The sequence below is a fragment of the Hyperoodon ampullatus genome (assembly GCF_949752795.1).
Source record: "Hyperoodon ampullatus genome assembly, chromosome: 2".
NCBI classification, from domain to species: domain Eukaryota; kingdom Metazoa; phylum Chordata; class Mammalia; order Artiodactyla; family Ziphiidae; genus Hyperoodon; species Hyperoodon ampullatus.
Window position 1 is genome coordinate 175010764 of NC_136915.1, and position 15277 is coordinate 175026040.

The following is a 15277-nucleotide window of genomic DNA, read 5'->3' on the forward strand; positions in this document are numbered from 1 at the left end:
TGATAATCAGTTTTATATTTTGTATAGAACATTCTAGCAGAAGTGTTAAGGATGGATTTCAGGGGGCAAAACTAGAGAGACTAGTTAGGAGACAATATTCAGGTGACAGATAATGAGGGATTGAATAAAGGTGACAGTGGGAGGGGATGGTTTCAGGTACTGTTTAAGAAGTAAAATAATTAGGACTTGTGTTTGAGTGAGGGTCAGTGGAGGAGAGAGGAGTCAGAATGATTCCCAGTTTTCTGGTGTCTGACTTGTGGGATTCAGTGGTTGGTAGGTGATGAATTGAGTTGGGGAGTATAGGAGGAAGAGAAAATTTAAAGTAGGTGGGAAGATGATTAGTTTAATTTGATATATGTTGGGTTTGAATTGTCATGTGATCCATTTAGTGGGTTAGATATGTAAGTCTGGTGTTCCTGAGGGTGTCTTGGAGTTCTTATAGATCAGATTTTGGCAAATTGTGGCCTGCAGCTCAAATCTGTCTCACCACCTATTTTCATACAGCCTGCAAGCTAAGAATTGTTTTTACATTTTTAAGTAGTTGGAAAAAATCAAAAGAAGAATATTTTATGACGTGAGTATTATATTAAGTTCAAATTCCAGTGTTCATAAAGTTTTATTGACACACAGCCAAGCCCATTGATTTATGTATTATCTATGGCTGCTTTGTGGCAGAGTTGACTAGTTATGATGGAGACTGGCACTGTGACAGAGGGTAACACACTATATGTGTTACTCATTGCTTTGCACTTAGACTACAAAGTGCAGTGACAGTTAATAACTTGATAGCATTTAAATTTATAACTTGATAGCATTTCAAGTGCTATATCATGACGTTTTATTATTTTTAAAATTAACAGTGCATATGCCTCATGTCAAAATAAGAAAAGTAGACTTTTCAGTATCATGCTTTTAAGGCACAGTAGAATGTGGATTATTTTGTTAATGAATTAAATTACAGCATAGTGTTTATTGCACAACTACACTTCACTTGTACTAATAGAATACAATAAATGTCTACATTGCCACACTGAGCACTCATCACAACATTCCTAACTCACAGGAAAGCAGCAGTCAGAAAAGTTAGAAAATTTAAAACAATATCTTATCACAGCAGAATTTTTTCACAAAATAAAAAATGAAAATGAGGCTGCAACTGTAGTAAGTTCCTGAGTGGCTCACTTACTAGCCAAACAAGGACAGCCATTTACCAATCTTGAGTTAATTAAATCATGTTTGATTGCAGCAGCCAAAGAAATGTGTCCACAGAAAATAAACTTGTCTAAGACTATTAGCATTTTAGTGAGAACAGTTGCTTCAAGGATCGAGGACAATGGGAGCAGCATCAATGGTGGATTTTAAAACCAGGGAAATAATCATTTCCTGTCACATTGAGAGGGTTTCTTTGACTCTTGAGTTGAAAGATGGTGCTGATTCTGCTCAGTCCTTGTTACTTGAGGAGTCAGTGTTTGAGTCTGAAATAGCTGAGGAATTAGCCTCTGTGAATATCTTGTGTGGAATCATTACAGTCATATTATTTTCAAAGAAGTTGAGAAAACACTGATTTGGTAAAACCTGAATTGGAATCTGCTAAAACATATTACAGTTGAGAGTGGTAAAAATATGTATGAGCAGGAAAAGGCTTATTTGGACAGATTTACAAATCATGTGAAAATATTAGTTGCTTAAAGCATGTGGATGTTCATTGTCTTATTAATCAGCAGGTAGTTTGCAGCAAATATTTGAATCTATCATGTGTTGAACCAGTAGTATCAATGTTGCGCTTCATTCAGTTTTTTGGAAACAACTATTATCATTTCCATGGATTTTTATCAGAAATCAAAGCTAAACATTCTTGCTGTACCATACAGCCATTCACTTGTTTTGCAGTGATAACATTTTATTGCGATATTTTGAACAAAGGACCGATTGAAATACAACTGAACAAAAAACCCCACCCTCAGCCATTATTTTGAAGTATTGAAAAGGCTTGGAAATTAGATTTTCCTGTAGACTTGATATGTTTTAAAAATAAATTTAAAATAAAATTACAAGGCAAAACAACACTTATATGCAAAACTATGCTATGGTGAAGTCATTTTGACAACTGACATTGTTTGAATCACAAGTAATGTCAAGCTGCTGTATCTACTTCCCATGCTGTCAAAAGTAAACAGGAGTGAGATCTCCATTTCCACATGGATTCGCAGCCGATAGATCTTTTGAGCTCAAACTACAGTTCTAGCGGCAATTTTTGGAACTTGATGCAAGTGCAAAGGAAGTGTTTGTAGTTCAACATCCATTTAACTGTGCCGTTGAGAACTTCCACCTAAATTTCAGTTAGAAGTGTTTAATCTGCAGTAATGACATACTTATACACAGGAATCAGGAGGAAATTTTAATAGCATTCTATAAATGCATTTCAAGTAGAGGAATATGCTCAATCAAAATTATATACTCATGAACTGATACGAGTATTTGGCAGTACCTATCTTTGTGAATAGAGTTTCCCAGATGAAATACATAGAATCTCAATACAGATCAGCATTTGCAGATTTACATTTGCAGTAGGTTTTTGATGGTAGGGAATGCTAACTTTGAGCCCCAGTTAAGCAAACTGTTCTATTCCCCTCTCCCCACAAAAGAATTACATTTTCTCATTAGTAGTCCATATTACAAAAATTGTATTCAATTATCATTATTATATTTTGCATTTTGCTAGTGAAATGTGTGGAAATTTGTTTTCTCTCTTATTATATATGTACCTATATAATATCCTTGATTTTGCCTCTTGGCCTGCCAAGCCTAAAGTATTTACTCTCTGGTCTTTACAGAAAAACTTGGCCACCGTCTTTTGTAGATAACAGTGAATACAAGGAGTAAATGAGAATCACTGAGCAGTGCTTGTAAAATGAGAAAACAAGTTTGCCTAGAGAAGTCAGAGATAGGGCACCCCAAGAAGTAGAAAACTAATGGAAATGGTCAGAGCAAGAAAGAGAATCAAAATACTGCACCATGGAAACTGAAAGGAGAGTTGGTAGAGAAAACCATTAATAGTGTTAAATATAGTATAGTGGTAAATAAAAAGATATGACTGGATATACTGTGCCTGCCCAAATTCTCTGTTTCAGCCTTAGTGGAGGGAATACCCTCCATTCTTGAGCATTCTCTGTACTCTTTTATTTTTTGTCTTTGTTTTTATTGTCCATGATATCTTTCATACTAGTGCCACTCCTTCCTCTTCCTGCCACTAGTCCTGTTGAAGTCTAGCTAAAACTTTAGAATTGTACTCAAATTCTGCGTCTTAACAGTATTTCCAGAATTCCCAATTTGAATTAATCTTTCTTATTTCATGTTAGCTTTACATTTTTTAGTACTGCTATTATATGATTAACCTATGTGTGTATATATCTTTGATTTTTTTGGTACAACTTAAAAAATTTTTAAATAGATGACATGAACCCTGCTATCTTTAGCTAAAATATAATTAGAGGTTAGTGTAACTTTATAGCCGTGAAGTTTATCTGATTTCAGGCCAGGTTCAGGTGTTCAAACAGGGTCATTACTTGTCTTTGTATCCCATACATGCTTCCAGAGTATAAAAGTGTTTTTCAAACTTCAAATTGTGAGTCATAAAATCAATTTAGTAGGTTACACCAGCATTTAAAAAATTAAATAGACTAGGAAATGACAGAGTTCAAGTAGTAAGAGTAAATAGTGTTTCATGACATTTCTTTTATAATGGTTACTGAATAATCATATAAACCACATTATTTTTGTGGGTTAGAGTCAGAATTGTTTAAAAGTCATAATGTAGAGCTTTGCACATCTTAGTTGCTCAGTTGTTAAATTGAATGGAATATTTTACTTGAATTTACCATACTTATATGAGATTTTAGGGATGAATGTATCAGTGCAAATATAATCTGCATAAATTTGTCAGCAAAATTAAGAGTAAATCGAACATATGCCAAGTATTTGCTTAGCAAAATTATAACAGTTTATCATGATGACTTTTCAAAAGTTTTTGGATAAGGACTAAAATCCACTTTGACAATGAATTCTACTGTAGATAGATGTAACACTGTATATTTATGGATTGCTTAAAAATCTACATTTTGCTATAAATATAGAAATATATATAGATACCGAAATAAAATGTCCAAATGCCAAATTTTATATAGCAAAATTTTGCCTAATTTTCAATGAATAAAAGCCTGACTTATCATTCTCTCGCCTCTGAGTTATTTAGTCTTATCTGTGCTCTTTGCATTTGAGATTAGGATTAATGTTTCTTTTTCAAAGACATTTCTAAGAAATTGTGTGTATATGTCAGCCATTAATTATATTAGAATTAAAATTCCACAATAACTGGAAGAGGACTGAAATACTCTAGTAGTCAGCTCTCCTGTAAACTGCCAGTTTTTCTTTAGTTTAGGGAAACCTTCATGGTATATTAGTCTCAAGAGTCAGAAGTCCTAAACTGTCTTGTTATCATCAAAGGTTTTCTTTTGAATATTCATGAAATATTAGAAAATAAAATCATTTAAAAATGTTGACAAACCTTGTTTTAGGTACCCAAAAAGAAATTTTATTATACATAGTTATTTTCCAAAATAACTTTTAACCCTAGTAGCCCTAAAGCAGTCAAATAAGTAACATGATTTACAGAGCTGTACAGTTCAAGGAAGCTGTGGTAAATAATTTGACTTTCATTTGTAATATGCTCAAATATCACTATAGCCAGTTTATGAAAAAAATATATGGTCATAGCATATGTACATTTTATTTGTTTAGGAAGAACTTGCATAATTTAATGAATGATATTAAGATGTGATTAGAAGATTTTTTCCTTAAGAAAAACTCATTAAATACAAACCTACTTAGTTGTATCTATATGGGCACATAAACTTCTTATCACTTAGATATCATTTAGCATATTACAAATCAATGAAAATTTCTTTTTTCCTCACATTTTCTTATTCACTGTTTCCTATTATTTTATGTTTGAGGAGAAAAAAAATAGATAGGAAAATATTTAAAGCAAAAATTTTGCTTTTTGAATTAGCATTTGTAAACTGATTAGAGGATGAAAGATATTTAAATATTAAATTGTAATTAGTCATATGAACTTTAAAAACATATGTGTTCTGTGAAATGTTTTTTCTCTGGACACAATCTATTTATTGTATGTTTTCACATACTTTAGCATTCTTTCCTTGGAATGTAGTTCCTTAAAAAGCACAAACTTTGAATTAGAGATTTTTTAGAAATTCAGAGTTGGAAATTTTCTGATGTGTATATCTACACCTAGAGATCTGTTTATTTTGGAGGGATACAAGATTTCTGAGGACTCAGAGTGTATCCTTAATTTCTTATTTGTTATTCTGATGCTTAGCACATACCGTTTTATGTCATGGATATTGTCAACTTCTTTACTGAACACTGACTTTCTTTAATTTGAGTAAGAAGGAAACTGATCAAAGATCAAGAACTCTGAGTTCTGGCTTTCCTACTCTTTAATGTAATGTTTGGGCAAATCATTTATCTTTATTGTCTCATTACATAGCCATAAAGCAGGAATAACAGTTATGATCCCTATCTCCAGTATAGGGACATTATACAAATATTCCTTCACCCTCATTCTATAACCCCTACTTCCTGGAAAAAATGAAAGCCATTGGTGACTCAAGCATGAACTTTCTTAACTTTCTGTGCTCTGATCTCAGCATTTCCTTTCATCCTTCCCCCGTATACAAATGTATCCATATTTGGGCCTATTCTTTTCTTTTTTCTCAATGTGGGTGAGGTAGATCTTTATATTTAGGATTATTCCTATCAACCTTTCCCTTTGACTCCATCACCTTTGGCCTTTTGTAGAACTTTACTCCATTGGTCAACTTCGATTTGACTAGATCTTTTCCTGTCTACAATACAGAGATCTCTATACATTAAAAAGTTAATAGTCCTTACCTTCATCTTTCATTTCACCCTCTTGAGGTAACTAATGTTAACTTTGCTGTATCCTTTCATTTTTTACGCTTTGTATAATTGTATGTTTGTGTGTGTATGTATATTTTCTTCCTTTTTATAAAAATGGGATTACAAAGTATATATTACTCTGCAGCTTGCTGTTGTTGCTTAAAATATCTCATGGGCATGTATATTTAATTTTTCTTTGGGGCAACAGTATCATATTTCATAGAATGGATATGTTGAATGGATCCATTTAACAGTTTTCTTGTTGATCTCTATTCATACTTTCTTATTTGTTCCAGTTATCAACAGTGCTGTCCAGTAAACATACTTGCCCATATGCCTTACACATTGGAGCTTTTATTTTAATTGACTATATCCCTAAGAGTGGAAATGCTAGATCAAGGGGTATGCACCTTTTAAAATTCAGTAGATACTGTGAAATTACTTTCCCAAATAGTTGTAGTTTATCGTCTTCCAAAAAAGCAGTGTTGTTTTAAGTCACTTTCTCCAAAACAGTAATGATCATTTTGCTAATCTAATTGGTGAAAGATATCTCTTTGTTGCTTTGGTTTTGACTATGTATTGGGTTGGCCAACAAGTTCGTTCAGCTTTAAGTAAAAATAAAAGACATTTTTCACTTTCACGAAGAACTTTATTGAACAGTGTATTGACTAACCAAACGAATTTGTTGGCCAGCCCAATATTAATTGGCTAATTGTGTTTCCTCTTATGTGAGGAAATAGCCTGTTAATAGCCTCAACCTAGTTTTGTTGGATTGCTTGCCCTCTTCTTAACAACTGGTAGGACCTCTTTATGTTAGGATTATTATCTCCTTGACATGTCTTACGAATATTGCCTCTCAGTCTATGGTTTTCTTAAACTTGTTTAAAGACACTTTTGCCATATTGAGTAATATTTTAAAGGTAGTCTATAAGAACTTGTCCTACTGGGTATTAAATTTTACTAATTAGTCAATGAGAACAATATGATATTGATATAGAAATAGACAACTGTAGCAGAATAGAGTGCCCAGGAGCAGATCCAAGTGTATTAATGTCTTAAAATACAATGAGGGGGCATTTCAGTTAAACTGGGGGAAAGAATGGAATATTTAACTACTTGTTTTAGATAATTGACTCTCTGTATATAAGAAAATAGTCTTCATACCTTGTACAAAAATAAATTTCAGACAAATGAATAAATGAACCTGATTAAAAGGTTGGGTTCTTTTCCTTTAAGAGCCTGCAGCAATACCCTCCTTATCCCTGTCAAAGATTTATATTACACTGAAATTGCCCATTAATTTGTGTTTTCTTCTTCATTAGATTGTAAATACGATGAAGGCAAGAATTATGTCTAATTTGTTGTAGTATCTCCATTGCATAAGTGTACTGTTAGCACACAGTAGGTTCTTATATATAAATATCTGTGGACTTAGTAAATGAATTTGTTTGCCCCTTTCTTGTTCTGTATTCTATTTTCCATTCCCAAGAAAATTATCTACAGAATAAAATATATTATAGAAAGCTATTCACTTTGGTCTTAAACTTGTAGTAGTAATGTAGTCGAGAGGCCAGGAGCCTGGGTTAGGATTGTTGGTAGTGGGTAGGGATAGAAGTAGATGGACTTCATCGAGATTTAGTAGGGAGTAGACTCAACAGGACCTTGATGATTTAGTTGAATGTTACAGTGAACAAAGGAAAAAACATAAAAGAATGACTTGGAGACATTCATTGGGATATGTTATAGAGGAAAAGGGGCTTTTTTTCCTATGTGAGGTTATTACTTGTTTGCCTTTCTGGATGTATTTTTGTCTCCCTAGCACTAAAACCCTATTGCAAGTGTAGTTCATTTTCAACTCATTGCTTTTCTCTTGAGAATCTTCTTTTGTGTTTTCTGCTTCTTGCTTCTCCCAGTTGCTGAATTCTGTTTTAACTACAGCTACTTTACCTCTGAGGACATGGTGGGGAAAGAATGTGAGTAGGCACAGCCAGAGCATGTTTAGCAGGCAGCAGGAAAGGAAAACTAGGAATATTTATGTATTCATCATTTTTTATTCTATCTCAAGGACGTTGTTTACTGTAGAAGAGGTTCAGTAAGGCACACTGAAAGCTTGGAAGTGAAGGGATCCATGGGTTTATTAAGGGAAGCACATAGCAGTATGTGGATGAAAGTAGAAGACAGATGATGACTCAAGGAGCCTAAGTTTTAAATGGTGACCGTGGGTGGCAAAAATGTTGAGATGATTATTTTTTAGCAGTTTATTGACAGATGCTGTACTCAGACCTTAGGAGTCTGGTGTGGCAAGAATAGAGTACACTTTCAAGAGAGGAAAGCCTTTGATGTAGAAGCCTTTGATCTCTTTATCCTCTGTTTGTTACCAAAAAAATCCTGATTGGCACCAAGTAAGTGTTTATTGAAGAAATGAGTTATGTTATATGACTTTCTCTGTATAAATATTAGATTCCAGTTTTAATAGACTTGTTTTTTTGTTTGAAAACTTTCTGTGTTTGCTACTATACTCAAAGTACTTCTTTTTAAAGTAAGAGCTGTGGATTTCTGCTCTACATCCATTGCCAATTCTAGCAACATGTTTATGTTAACAAAATTTTATTACATTAAATTATTTTGTTCTAACCTTCTTGACAGAGACTGTTAAACATTAGGCCTAGTAAATATAGCAAGTAAACCATAGACCAGGATTTGAAATACATTGTTGCCCTAACTTTCAAGGATTTAAAACATGAAATAAGTTTCTTTTATTTAACAAAATTGCCATGCTTGTAGTTCTAATGTATGGTAATAAGAATGTGAATTTTCTCAAGACACTTTAACTCTTAATGTCAATAAGATATTACTTGGTACTATCCTTGAAATAATAACTCCATTCTATAATAAAATCACCTGAACTTTAAGACATAATAACTTACATTCTAAATATATTCTATTTACTAACCATCATGCTAAGTGCTATACTCTGAAGAAGGTATCATTATTGTAGTTATATAGATGACAAAGTAAAGTACCAAAGAAATTAAGTAATTTTTCAAAAGCCACTTATAACCCATAGTCAGAATTTGAATACAGGTCTCTGTGACTACAAAGTCCATCTTTCCACTATGTCTAGTTTTCACTCATTGTATGACATGACATAACATGACATAACATAATATACACATGTATATGTAATACATGTTTATAAAGCAATCCAGAAAATAACAAAAAGCTATGACATAGTCTGTAATCTAACAACCCAGAGATAATCGCTGTCAACATTTTGGTGTATACTCCTTGTTTTTTCTTTTTTCGTATACACACACTGTAAAGGAACACTCTGTTGTTTTTATTTACATTACACACAGTACTCTCTGAACAGTACTTCACTTAGATGTGTGGGTTTTCCACACATCAAGCAATTCTCCCACACTAGCTGGGTGTCCCATAATTTAACTGAATTCTGATACTATCTAACTAGAGATAGCATCAGATCTCACAGGTTGAGGGTTCAGTCCTGCAAGATGGCTCCCCAGTCCAAAGTCCATGTTGTTACTTGTGCTTCTGACCTACAGGCTATAGATCGGAGATTTCCACCACCCCCTCCTCTGATGCTGTTGCTTTGCTAGAGCAGCTCACAGAACTCAGGAACAGCCCAATGAAAGAGATGTGTAGGGCAGGTATGAGGAAAGGGGCATGGAGCTTCATGCCCTCTCCAAGAATGTACCACTCTCCCAGCACCTCCACTTGTTTGCCATCCTGGGCACTATCTAAACCCCATGCTGGTTTTTTTATGAAGGCTTCATTACTTAAGCATGATTGATTAAATAATTGGCCATTGATTTTTTAATTGAAGTATAGTTGATTTACAATGTTGTGTTTGTTTCTGGTGTATAGCAAAGTGATTCAGTTATACATATATATATATATACATATTCTTTTCTACTATGATATATTATAGAATATTGAGTATAGTTTTCTGTGCTGTACAGTAGGACCTTGTTGTTTATCTATTTTATGTATAGTAGTTTGTATCTGCTGATCCCAAACTCATAAGTTATCCCTCCCCCACCCCCTTTCCTCTTTGGTAACTATAAGTTTGTTTTCTATGTGTGTGAGTCTGTTTCTGTTTTGAACATAAGTTCATTTGTGTTACATTTTAGATTCTACATGTAAGTGATATCTTGTGGTATTTGTCTTTCTCACTTATTTCACTTAGTATGATAATCTCTAGGTCCATCCATGTTGCTGCAAATGGCATTATTTTATTTTTTATGGCTTAGTGGTATTCCATTGTATATATATACCACATCTTCTTTATCTATTCATCTGTCAGTGGAAATTTAGGTTGCTTCCATGTCTTGGCTATTGTAAATAGTGCTGCTATGAACGTTGGGGTACATGTTTCTTTTTGAATTAGAGTTTTCTCCAGATATAAGCCCAGGAGTGGGATTGTTGGATCATATGGCCGTTGATGATTGATTCAACTTCCAGTCCCTTTCCCTGGAGGTCGGGGGTTGGGGGGGAGGGTGTGAGACTGAAAGTTCCAATACCCTAATCTTGGTTGGTTCCCTGGCAACCAGCTCCCATCCTTAGGTTTCTTAGGGGTTTTCCAAAAGTCACCTCATTAACATAAACTTAGGTGTGGTTGAAAGGGACTTGTTATAAATAAGAAAAGACACCTTTATCTTGTCACTTAGGAAATTCCAATGGTTTTAAGGAACTCTCTGCTCTATTCCAAAAACTATATATTTCTTATTGTAAATCACAGTATCACACACACATACCCGTAAGAGTCCCTATCTAAAATTAGTTGGCTTCTGTTTATGTATACTTAAGAATCTTAAGTCCATTCTGATACTTGCACAGTATCAGAAATGGGAAGAGAAGCATATGGTGAGAATTGCTATATATTTTATATACCAGTGGCTTCCAAATGCTGATCCAAGTGCTGGTCATAATAAAGTTGTTATTGGTTCAAGATGAAATAAGGAAAATGTAGTGAGATGAAGGTGAATTTATTCAATGTAAATGACTGTCTTATTCAGAGTTTTAAAATTTTATTTGGAGAATTTAAATGTTTTTTCTTCTATGAAATGTTGGTAAAACTGTGGTCTATTGTTGTAGTTGATGATGATGTTACTTTTCCATATTTTTACTTTACAAAAAACAACAACAAAGCAATGATAATCCTATATTGTTTCCTGCCCCAGTTTTTAGAAGATTTATTAACTGCTTTATGAAATTTTCAAGACTTATAAGTGACTGCGCTGATCATCTTACCCAGCTCCTTGTTAGCACATAGTAGGTTAAACAAAAGTATTTGATCCAGTGCTATTTGACCTTGGTTTACATTAGATACATTGTTTTTTCACCCTTATTTATTGAGTACATTTTATTTTTCATTCTCAGTACCTGGTTATGGATTATTATGTTGGTGGGGATTTGCTTACTCTACTAAGCAAATTTGAAGATAGATTGCCTGAAGATATGGCTCGATTTTACTTGGCTGAGATGGTGATAGCAATTGATTCAGTTCATCAACTGCATTATGTACACAGGTGAGTAAGATGCAGTGAAGGAGCGGATTGTATAAATGTCAAAAGAGATGTTTCTGTAAGAAGGTGGTGATTTTGATGGCCATGGAATACTTTCTTCTTTGTAAACTGTTTGACAGGTATAATGATTTATTTTAAAATTTTCCTACAAATATGTTATTTTGTATACCATTTAAGATGGAATGAAGAAAAAGCCGGCCATTTACAAAATGATTTTTGTGTAGGATTGTTCTTATGCCTGTTGACACATATTAAAAATCTCTGTCTCTGTAAACATCTCATAATAATTTATGTGTAGTAAAAAATGTTAAAACTTATTGGATGGTTTAAAAGGCAGTCTCACATTTTAAAAAGAAAGAAAGTAGGAAATCCTCACAAAGTTATTGTGAATTAATCACTCAAATGAGAAAATCTTTGGGTTGTGCAAAATGTGAGAAAGAGTAAAGAGACACTAAGGAGAAGCAGGGAAAGGGAAGGGATCCTGGCATGTTGGAAAGAAACAACCATTTTCTAAGACCATAGTTTGAAAACTTCAGCATGCATCAGAATCATATGGAGGGCTGTTAAAACTCCAGAGTTTCTGATTGAGTACGTTGGATGGGTCTGGGGACTTGGCATCTCTAACACCTTCCCAGGTGATGCTGCTGCTGCTGCTCCTGCCCCTGCTGGTCTAGTGACCTCACTCCTGATAACTTACGCTCGAAGACAGCAATGGCTCTTTCTTTTTTTTTTTCTTTGCGGTACGCGGGCCTCTCACTGTTGTGGCCTCTCCCGTTGCGGAGCAGAGGCTCCGGATGCGCAGGCTCAGCGGCCATGGCTCACGGACCCAGCCGCTCCGCGGCATGTGGGATCTTCCTGGACCGGGGCACGAACCCGTGTTCCCTGCATCAGCAGGTGGACTCTCAACCACTGCGCCACCAGAGAAGCCCGGCTCTTTCTTTTTGAGTTGTGGGTAATGAGAGTAATCTCTGTGAAGAGCAAGAATGTTGGAAGAAGAAAAATTTTCTGTTTCAGAGTTTGTTTTTTTTAAGATTTGGGTATCTTATGCTGATTGATTTAATTAGTAGTGAAGTTTTAGGACATTATTAAAAGAAGAATCTTTTGGTTAAAAAATTTTGTAGTTTTCAGATCTCAGTTTGACTTTTCCTATTCACATGCTTTTCTCTGTCGATATCTGATAGTCACAAATTTTCTTGAAAGCAAAAACTTGAACATACTTTGAAAACTGTAAAGCACAATGCAGTTTTTAAGATGGTATGGTTGTCTCAAGAGTGAATTATTTGGATGAGAAACAAAAGTGCTGGTTTGTTGCTTAAGCAGTAAGCCAAGATCCTAGCTGAGGACTGTCATTTAAAAATACTTTAAAGAATCACTTCATTGAACATTTAAAGAATGCTAGTCTTAGACTCGTGGAGTTTAGAGAAACCTTACTCAGTTCACATCTAAATTCGCAACAAGGACTTATTATTTCTGAAAATAATTCATCTAGATTAGAGATAGTAAATATGAGGTATTTCTGTTACCCTCCCTTCTGCCAAGCTGTGACAAATATTCTTAACTGATCACAGGACTCCTTCCCACTGACTATATATGCAGTCTTATAATTCTTCTCAGGACAGCATTCTGGGTAACAACTATCTTTCTGATATTGAAATGTGGATTGTAATCCATTTCAGCCCTGAGTGCTGCTTGAGTACCTCTAATTTTACAAGGTACTTAATGTTAAATGAATCCTATTTATTCCATTGTTGGACAGCTCCAGTGTTATAGAATTTTACTTTATGTTAAGCTGAATTTCTTTTTCTCTTAATCATTGGTCCTAGTTCTGCCTTCAGAGCCACATATAATAATATAGTTTATCTTATAGTCATCATGCCTTCTGAAGTCATTTCTTCTGTAGGTTAAACATCTAAACATTTATAGTGTCTCTTGTCAAAATTGACATACACATTTTCTCTCCCACTGTCTCACACACGTGTACACACACACACATACACACACACAAACTCTTAGCCTGTGACCACTCCCACACCTCTTCTCCCTCCCTTCTTGTCTTTCCCTTTGTCTGTCAGTGGACATGTTCTGATGCATCGATGTGCTTCTTAAAATGTGATTCCCATTTTCTGGATAGAATATTTTCAGCAAATGCTTTACTGAGGAAATATTTATTGAGTCCTCTTTTATAAATAGCATTGTGCCAAACTATGTGAAATTTTAAGTAAGTATAGCATACAGTCCTGACACTGAAGATGCTTCCAGTGTGTTTGGGGACACAAAACACAAGACATAAACAAAAATTTTGTTTAGAGTAGTGAAGATTTTTTTAAAGATAAAAACAAGCTTATTTTAAAGTGTATATGGAAAGACAGCAACTAAAGTAGCTAAAATGATTTTGAAAAAGAATAAATTAGGAAGAATCACTCTACCTGATATTAAGACTTACAATATCACTATCTTAAGCTTAAGCAAGACTCTGGTAATGATGGAGGAATAAACGCATAGATCACTAGACAAAATAGAGGACCCAGACAGAGACAACACACATAACTCCCAATTGGTTTTGACAAAGTTGCAAAAGCAGTTCAGCGGAGGAAGCATAGTCTTCAACAAACGGGCTAGAATAATAGGCAAAAAACCCAAACTTCCCTAAACCTCACACAAATACAAAAAAATAATTCAAAATGGATCATTGGTTTAAATGTACAGTATAAAAGTTTTAGAAGAAAACAATGGAGAACATCTTCTGGACTTTGGGTTTGGTGAGGAGTTTTTAGATGTGACACCAAAAACATGGTCCCTAAAACAAAACTAGTGAAGTGGACTTCATCAAAATTAAAAACGTGTTCTACATAAGATTCTGGTAAGAAGATAAAAAGGCAAGCTGTAGAAGGGGAGAAAATATTTGCAAACCACATATCTGATGAAGGCCTTATGTAGAATATGTTAAAAAAAACCTCTCAAAACAAAATTTAAAAATCTTGAACAATTATAAAATGGGAAAAAGACATGAACAGACATTTCACCCAAGGGGAGATAGAGATGTCAACTAAGCACATGAAAAGATGTTCTACGTCATTAGCCATTAGAAAAATGTAGATTAAAACTACAATGAGATATCAATGAGAAGGTATTAGAATAACTGAAATAAAAAGTAGTGATAATACTAAATGCTGACATGTAGAGAAAGTAGATCTCTCACACATTGCTGATAAGAATGTGTACAGCTACTCTGGAAAACAGTTTGAAAGTTTAAAAAAAAATTAAACATGTACTTACTATGTGACCCAGCAATTACATTTTAAGGTATTTATCCCAGAAAAATTAAAACTTATATTCACAGAAAAACCTGTACATGAATGTTCATAGCAGCTTTATTTGTAATAGCAAAATGCTGGAAACAGCCTAGATGCCCTTCAGTGGGTGATGGTTGAACAAACTCTGGTATATCCATGTAATGGATTATTACTCAACAATAAAAAGGAATGAATTACTGATACATGCAGCAACCTGGATGGACCTTAAGGGCATTATGCTTAGTGAAAAGAACTAAAACTCAAAATGTTACATATTGTATGATTCCATTTATGTAACATTCTTGAAATACCAAAACTACAGAGATAGAGGACAGATTAATGGTTTCCAGGGGAGAGGGGCAGGGAAGAGTGTGGGGAGTGAGAGGGAATATAAAAACATAGCATGAGGGACTTCCCTAGTGGTCCAGTGGTTAAGACACCACGCTTTCACTG

The 15277-nt window shown here is 34.3% G+C and overlaps 1 protein-coding gene across 11 annotated transcripts in view; it reads left to right on the forward strand.

Annotated features, from left to right (window-relative positions):
- The window catches only part of CDC42BPA (CDC42 binding protein kinase alpha), a gene marked incomplete at both ends in the record, with an annotated part of 303526 nt that overhangs the window by 109265 nt on the left and 178984 nt on the right, over positions 1-15277 (forward strand). For all 11 annotated transcript variants that reach the window (XM_079719570.1, XM_079719575.1, XM_079719576.1 and 8 more), the window contains one exon: positions 11386-11534. In XM_079719570.1, coding sequence (XP_079575696.1) covers positions 11386-11534 — 149 coding nt within the window. The remainder of the gene's footprint in view (positions 1-11385; positions 11535-15277) is intronic.